The sequence below is a fragment of the Oncorhynchus tshawytscha genome, linkage group LG18 (assembly GCF_018296145.1).
Source record: "Oncorhynchus tshawytscha isolate Ot180627B linkage group LG18, Otsh_v2.0, whole genome shotgun sequence".
NCBI classification, from domain to species: domain Eukaryota; kingdom Metazoa; phylum Chordata; class Actinopteri; order Salmoniformes; family Salmonidae; genus Oncorhynchus; species Oncorhynchus tshawytscha.
In genome coordinates, this window is record NC_056446.1 from 31,689,099 (window position 1) to 31,697,183 (window position 8,085).

The window sequence follows — 8,085 nt, forward strand, 5'->3', positions numbered from 1 at the left end:
AAATGAACACCACTCACTGAGCTGCCTTTGAAGTATACCTGATCCGCTTTTATCGCCTTTTAAATAGCCTATCCGTTTTAAACTTTTAATTGCGTTATTGTCATTTAATCCAATCCTAATCGGATTGAACCTGGCCGCGATATCACTTCATTCATCTGGCGAGAACTGTGCTCCCTCAGCCGAAAAACGTTATACTATCTGTTCACACAGACACATTGGCAGTTACCTCACAACTTGCCCTCCGAGTTAATTGGTCCGAGTGCACATTTCTCTCTCTGTGCAATACATTTTGTATTTGAGTACATGGAAGTGCCAATTTTATTGTGTGTGTATTGGACGTGTTCTTCAGCCTTACTTATAAAGGTTTATTTTTTCCTCCACAATTCCTTCCAATGTCCAATGTCGTTATTTATGCAGCTATAATCATTTTAGGTACTGTTGTTGTGGCAGCAAATGTATTGTCGCATGTGGTTGCTGCTTATTTCCCCTGGAGCTTATTTGATTACATTTAGCCCTTTTCAATTTCGAAAAGTAGATCGCAGATGTATTTCATATTGTTTGTTCCATCTTTATAAGGTGTAGAGCCCCATCTCATCAGTCTACAGAGCAACCTAACAATACAAATAACTTTACTCTGTCCATATGCACATTCCTCCTTGGCTATGTTACCCAATCCCATCAAACCTGTTTTGTATTAAAGGTATGGGTCTATTCAGCATTGACACAGGGTGGTGCTCCTGTTAAGTTAAATGCACTGATGGGGAGGAAATGTGTAATAGGCAATAAACTTGAATTCCGAGATGCGGGGAGCTGAGGCCCTACTGTAATAATAATTTGGTGGTTGCTTATATTTGTCCTTTTTCACACATGTAAAAGTGTGCATTAATTGGAAATTAGTTTTATTTTTTTAATATCCCAACTCTCCCTGAGACACCCTCAGAGAGTGGGGTAACGGCCAGGGTCTGCCGTTATCAACAGAAACCTTGGAACAATTAGGGTTAAGTGCCTTGCTCAAGGGCACATCGACATATTTTCACCTTGTCAGCTTGGGGATTCGAACTACCGGCCTTTCGTTTACTGGTCCAACATTCTAACTGCTAGGTTAGCTACTGCCCTGGATGGCCTACCTGCTGTACTGTAACCGGGTGGCCTTGTGCTGAGGCCCATACTGTAACCGGGCGGCCTTGTGCTGAGGCCCGTACTGTAACCGGGCGGCCTTGTGCTGAGGCCCGTACTGTAACCGGGCGGCCTTGTGCTGAGGCCCGTACTGTAACCGGGCGGCCTTGTGCTGAGGCCCGTACTGTAACCGGGCGGCCTTGTGCTGAGGCCCGTACTGTAACCGGGCGGCCTTGTGCTGAGGCCCGTACTGTAACCGGGCGGCCTTGTGCTGAGGCCCGTCCTGTAACCGGGCGGCCTTGTGCTGAGGCCCGTCCTGTAACCGGGCGGCCTTGTGCTGAGGCCCGTCCTGTAACCGGGCGGCCTTGTGCTGAGGCCCTGTAACCGGGCGGCCTGTAACCGGGCGGCCTTGTGCTGAGGCCCGTACTGTAACCGGGCGGCCTTGTGCTGAGGCCCGTACTGTAACCGGGCGGCCTTGTGCTGAGGCCCGTACTGTAACCGGGCGGCCTTGTGCTGAGGCCCGTACTGTAACCGGGCGGCCTTGTGCTGAGGCCCGTACTGTAACCGGGCGGCCTTGTGCTGAGGCCCGTACTGTAACCGGGCGGCCTTGTGCTGAGGCCCGTACTGTAACCGGGCGGCCTTGTGCTGAGGCCCGTACTGTAACCGGGCGGCCTTGTGCTGAGGCCCGTACTGTAACCGGGCGGCCTTGTGCTGAGGCCCGTACTGTAACCGGGCGGCCTTGTGCTGAGGCCCGTACTGCAACCGGGCGGCCTTGTGCTGAGGCCCGTACTGCAACCGGGTGGCCTTGTACCCACTCTAAACCTCTAAACCATGTTACGAAATGGTCCAGTATCGATCATTTATCGCAAGTGGAGGAGCTAAATTCTTTTCCAATCCCATTTCATTTGACAGGCTGTGTTTGTCACTCTGGGATTGGTATAAAATCCCACGCACACACACACACACACACACACACACAGTCCCCTTATATTTCATTTTGCAGTGCCATATTTCATGTCCATGTGCTGGAGATGGTTCGTGGTTTGTAATATGTAAGGGGAACCTTTAGAGGAGAAACAACACCAATCTCTGTTTACTGTAAGCACATGTTTACCAGCTCTGACTTCAAAACACTGTCTGCTCTAACAAAGACAAAGAAGAAGCGAAGACTGTTTTCACACAAGAGCTGCCTGATACGTCTGTATGTTTTCCTTTCATGTCTCTGCTATGTCTCATTTATGTTTCATATGGTTCAAAATCATTGCAATGTGTTTATTAGCATGTTATTTAGCACTGAGGCATTGACTTGTTGCTGTGGAAATCTCAGAATGTGCATGCTGTCCTGGCAGATACTACTATATTCTCTCCTCTCTCTTTGACTGAGAGGAAGGAATGAAAGCCCCCTTTATGTCTGCTAAAACCGGATGTTCTAGAACTCTCCACATTTTTTATCAGATGGTTTGAAATTTCGAAAGAAATAGCCAGTGCATACATTTCAAAGAAGTGTGAAAGTGTGAGACTGAGTGGATCTGTGTGTTGGTTAAGTATGTGCCTGAGAGAGAGGGGGAGAGCGAGATGCTATCTGGCCATAAACAGAGTGTGACTCTATGGATCTACAGTATGTGTGTATTTTTTCAGCCTGTGTGTGCGTGTGAGTTATGACAGAGCTCTTTTTTTCTCACAGAGAGAAACAGACCACCCCTGCCCTAAATCCCGCCACTAATCTCGCCTTTCCTTTGTCTTGTGGAACAGGTCTCTGGATCCAAATGTCACCCCCCCTGGACGCTGCCCCAGGCGGGGACCAGCAGTGTGTGACGGTGACGGGTGGGTGGCGAGGAGAGGAGAGGAGGAGGCCACAAACACATCGGCTTTCTGCTGCGATTCTGCACTAAATTGGCCCAGGCTGTGTCCTGTCCTGTGAGGACAAGCAGCGAGTGCTCTGGTCTGATATCTCAGCATGAATGGAGTCAGAGTCAACTTCACTTAGAGGACCTGCTCTTCCTAATGAGACCGCTGTCTCTCTTAAAGTTGAGGACTAATCAATTACAGGGGGATTAAGCCTAACCCTACGGCTTCTTGTTCTACTGCCCCGTGAAGAAGAGGTGAACTCAGCATTATCAAACTCTTTTAGTGGACTGTTTTTTTTGTCATCTCTTTTGGTGGATTTACTTCAATACTTTCAATACTTTTACCTTTTTTTTTTTTTTTTTTTTTTTTGGTGCGTTGCTTTTTAATTTCTCCAACCCAAGGACATTCCCCTCCTGATTTTACACTATGGAGTTTCAGGCTGGGCTGTGGAATAAAGATTGGGGTTCATTTCTGCGTTTCTGGTTGACAGTCATCCTGAGCCTCAATGTGCACTTCAGCTGCCCTGCCACCTCGTGCCCAGAAGAGTGCCGCTGCGACAAAACCTTTGTTTACTGCAACGAGCGGAGCCTGACGTCTGTGCCTCTGGGGGTGACAGAGGGCTACAAGATTCTCTACCTCCACAACAACCAGATCAACAATGCAGGGTTCCCATGGGAACTACACAACGTGGCGTCCGTGGAGACAGTGTATCTCTACGGCAACCAGTTGGACGAGTTCCCCATCAACCTGCCTAAGAACATCCGGGTGCTCCACCTGCAAGAGAACAACATCCAGACCATCTCCAGGGCTGCCTTAGCCCAACTGCCCCGCTTAGAGGAGCTCCACCTGGACGATAACTCCATCTCTACGGTTGGGGTGGAGGAGGGGGCGTTCCGGGATGCTGTCAGCCTCAAGCTGCTCTTCCTCACCAAGAACCACCTGAGCAGTGTCCCCATTGGTCTCCCAGAGGACCTCACAGAGCTGCGATTAGACGAGAACCGTATCGCGGTCATTGCTGAGGAGGCGTTCCAGAACGTGACGCGGCTACAGCGCCTCCTGTTGGATGGCAACTTGTTGACAGACGAGGGCGTGGCCCCGGGGACGTTCCAGGAGCTGTCCAACCTCCGGGAGCTGGCGCTGGCCCGTAACTCTCTGACGTTCCCCCCACCCCTCCTCCCGACGCAGTCCCTGGTCAAGCTCAGCCTGCAGGATAATCAGATGGACCAAATCCCAGTGACAGCCTTCTCCGGCCTCCAGAGGCTCGAGAGACTGGATATCTCCAATAACCAGCTGCAGACGCTGACACAGGGGGTCTTTGACGGCCTCATCAGCCTCAGACAGCTCACTGTTCGGAACAACCCGTGGCGCTGCGATTGCACCGTCAAATGGGTGGTGGTGTGGCTCAAGTCGCTGCCAGGCTCAATCAACGTGCGCGGTTCAATGTGCCAGAGCCCAGCGAGGGTGCGCGGCATGGCAATCAGAGAACTCACCCTGGATTCTATCCAGTGCCCAGCTGGGACGGACCTCCAGCCCGACCTCTGGCCTACCCTGCGCTCCACGCCCCCACACCCCCAACTCCCCACCACCACCACCCTCATTACCTCCTCCATGACCAGCTCTATTCCCACCTTCACAACCTCCTCCTACCCCACATCACCCTCCCCTCCCCATGCCATGCCTCCCCACCCCGCTGGCCCACTGCCCCCCTATGAGGACCCCCTACGGATATCCTTCCACGTGGTCAATGCCTCCTGCATCGAGGTAAGCTGGGCTTCCTACTTCACCGTCACAGCCTACAAGGTGACCTGGGTCAAGATGGGCCAGAGCCTGATGAGCGATGTCAGCCGCGAAAGGACGGTGAGTGGGGAAAGGCGGAAGCTTAGCTTGACCAACCTGGAGCCCAGGTCGGTGTACCGGGTCTGTGTTTATGTGCTGGACACCCTCAACTCCTACCGCCCAGGGGAGGATACAATATGCTCAGACGCCAGAACCAAGTCGACCTCATCCAGCTCCAACAACAACAAGGCCACAGGGTCGGAGGAAGCTCAACAGGACACCAACTCCACTCTCCTTTTGGCCGGGGTGATAGGCGGGGCAGTCCTTGTCGTCCTGGTAATGCTGCTGAGCCTGTTTTGTTGGCACATGCACAAGAAGAGCCGCTCTGAATCGTCCAAGTGGAAATACAACCGTGGCAGGAGAAAAGACGACTACTGCGAGGCGGGGACCAAAAAGGATAACTCTATACTGGAAATGACTGAGACCAGCTTTCAGATAGTTTCCCTGAACAATGAGCAACTTTTGAAAGGTGATTACAGGATTCAGCCCATCTATACACCCAATGGAGGCATCGGCTTCAGAGACTGCCACCTCAGTAACAATAGCTTAGCCTACTGCAAGAGCAGCAACGTTCCCAGCACCGAGTTCTGCCACACGTGATGCTTCTAACAGGATGCCCCCACACCAGTTGTTTGAGAAAAAAATATACTGTACCATAGATATTTCCAAGTTCTGTCTGCCATGTAATTTATACTGTGGACAGTAATGTGGAATTCTATCAGCTATCTTTTTTACTCTTAGTTAGAAGGAATACAAATGGTTTTCTAATCAGTGGGATTAAATTACAGTAAGTGTTTTTTGCTTAACTTCGGGATCGGTGTCCCTTCTACGGGACGGTTGAGCTAACGTAGGCAAATGCGATTAGCATGAGGTTGTAAGTAACAAGACATTTTCCCAGGACATAGACATATCTGATATTGTCAGAAAGCTTAAATTCTTGTTAATCTAACTGTACTGTCCAATTTGCAGTAGCTATTACAGTGAAAGAATAACATGCTATTGTTTGAGGAGAGTGCACAATTTTGAACATGAAAAGTTATTAATAAACAAATTAGGCACATTTGGGCAGTCTTGATACAACATTTTGAACAGAAATGCAATGGGTCATTGGATCAGTCTGAAACATTGCACATACACTGCTTCAATCTAATAGCCAAAATCTAAATTGCACCTGGGCTGGAATAATACATTACGGCCTTTCTCTTGCATTTCACAGATGATGGTACGAAAAAATACAAAAGAACGGTTGTTTTTTTCTTTGTATCATCTTTTACCACATCTATTGTGTTATATTCTCCTACATTCCTTTCACATTTCCACAAACTTCAAAGTGTTTCCTTTCAAATGGTACCAACAATATGCATATCTTTGCATCAGGGCCTGAGCTACAGGCAGTTAGATTTGGGTATGTCATTTTAGGCGAAAATTTAAAAATATATATTTGTCAGATCCTTAATTTGAAGTACTGTATATAGGAATTTGTACCATTACGACACACTGGGTTGGTTCTGACAAACGCTGCCCTGTCTGTCAGGTTTTGGGTTGTTGGGTGCTATGAGGGATGGGATTCTTTGCTTAACCACAGGAGCTAAATGATGGTCTTTGTGCAGAGCCACCCCCTCAAACATTAGTTACGATAACACAGTGGTCAGGGACATAGTAACACTGCTGATTAGACTGCAGTGGAGAATAGGCACTGCTGGTGTTTTTTTTTAAGAATCAAAGTGCACTTTCTAATGTAACAGAGAGAGTAAGCAGCCATCCAGGAAATTAGCTTTTTGTGGAAATCCCATCAAAGAGGAAGCGCACACTTTTCAACACCCCCTATTGCCGTCACAAGACAGAGTGAACATGTATGAATGTGGTAGGTAGAGAAAATGCCTTCACAGGACTAAGTAAACACATCTGAATGTGGTAGGTAGGGAAAATGCCTTCACAGGACTAAGTAAACACATCTGAATGTGGTAGGCAGGGAGATTGCCTTCACAGGACTAAGTAAACACATCTGAATGTGGTAGGCAGGGAGAATGCCTTCACAGGACTAAGTAAACACATCTGAATGTGGTAGGTAGGGAAAATGCCTTCACAGGACTAAGTAAACACATCTGAATGTGGTAGGCAGGGAGATTGCCTTCACAGGACTAAGTAAACACATCTGAATGTGGTAGGCAGGGAGAATGCCTTCACAGGACTAAGTGAACACATCTGAATGTGGTAGGCAGGGAGATTGCCTTCACAGGACTAAGAGAACATGTATGAATGTGGTAGGCAGGGAGATTGCCTTCACAGGACTAAGTGAACATGTATGAATGTGGTAGGCAGGGAGTCTGCTGAGGGGAGAACGGCTCATAATAATGGCCAGATGGAGCAAATGGAATGGTGTCAAACACCTGGAAACCATGTTTTTTATGTATTTAATACCATTCCACCTATTCTGCTCCAGTCATTACCACGAGCCCATCCTCCCAAATGAAGTTGCCACCAACCTATGGCAGGGAGGGAGACTGCTTTGACAACTGGATATAGATTGTCCTTCAGTGACACAGGAGGTAGTACCAGCTGTGGCCACTAGGGGGCATGTTCTCTCAGTCAGTATAGAGGGGTAAGCGAGAGAGTTAGCAGTAAAGATCCTTTAGCTTCAGCAATCCCTCCAGCAACCATAACTCATGGTTGTCACTAATTACCACAGCCACAAAGTCAAAATGGCTATATTGTAAAGATGAATGAAGACAAAAATATGGTTAGGGTTGGGCATAAGAATAGCAGTGTCGTTAAGGTTAAGGTTTAGACGAGGTTTCAAATGAGATTTTAGGAAGATACATTGTAGAAATAGGTCGGTTTTATACATAATTATGACTTTGTGGCTGTGTTAACTAGTGACGACCGTTACTCAATCTCAAATGGCATTGCTCTGAGTATTAATGCTCGCGGAGCTACTTAATGATGTGGAATAATTTAAAACTAACTGTGCTCAGCTTTGGGGTTCAGCGGCTAAATTATATAGATTTTTACCACAGTGTGTTATTATTATGGGGGAGGCCCATGAGGTTGTGTTGGGTATCTTGTCTTTGCAGGGAGGTGTCTGCAGTGATGATGAATGTGTAGGAGATACACTCACAGTTATTATACAGTCCGCTACCTTTCTATTTTCCTTTATTGTTTAGTATTTAAATGACAAATGTGTGAATCTCAACGAATGATCAATGTGTTTATCTTTAATCTGCTTTATACTGTGTTGATAGAAGGGGTTTCCTGCTGTAGCATGTGAATAATTTCCATTGGGAT

The 8,085-nt window shown here is 47.9% G+C and overlaps 2 protein-coding genes across 3 annotated transcripts in view; one reads left to right on the forward strand and one right to left on the reverse strand.

The window, feature by feature from the left end:
• LOC112217878 (leucine-rich repeat transmembrane protein FLRT2) overlaps window positions 1-5,706 on the forward strand; it is a 6,787-nt gene extending 1,081 nt beyond the window's left edge. The window contains exons 2-3 of one of the 2 annotated variants that reach the window (XM_042300944.1): window positions 2,869-3,218; window positions 3,366-5,706. In XM_042300944.1, coding sequence (XP_042156878.1) covers window positions 3,391-5,400 — 2,010 coding nt within the window. In that variant the 5' untranslated portion in view covers window positions 2,869-3,218; window positions 3,366-3,390 and the 3' untranslated portion in view covers window positions 5,401-5,706. Of the gene's footprint in view, window positions 1-2,868 lie in introns of both variants that reach the window. The other variant, XM_042300943.1, reaches the window with a different exon arrangement.
• Window positions 937-2,112, reverse strand: LOC121839928 (early nodulin-75-like). The gene is made up of 3 exons (XM_042300513.1): window positions 2,095-2,112; window positions 1,128-1,905; window positions 937-962 (listed from the first exon to the last, which is right to left on the reverse strand). Exons 1-3 carry the CDS (start codon window positions 2,110-2,112, stop codon window positions 937-939), a joined length of 822 nt encoding a protein of 273 aa, XP_042156447.1.
• Window positions 5,707-8,085: the final 2,379 nt, after the last annotated feature.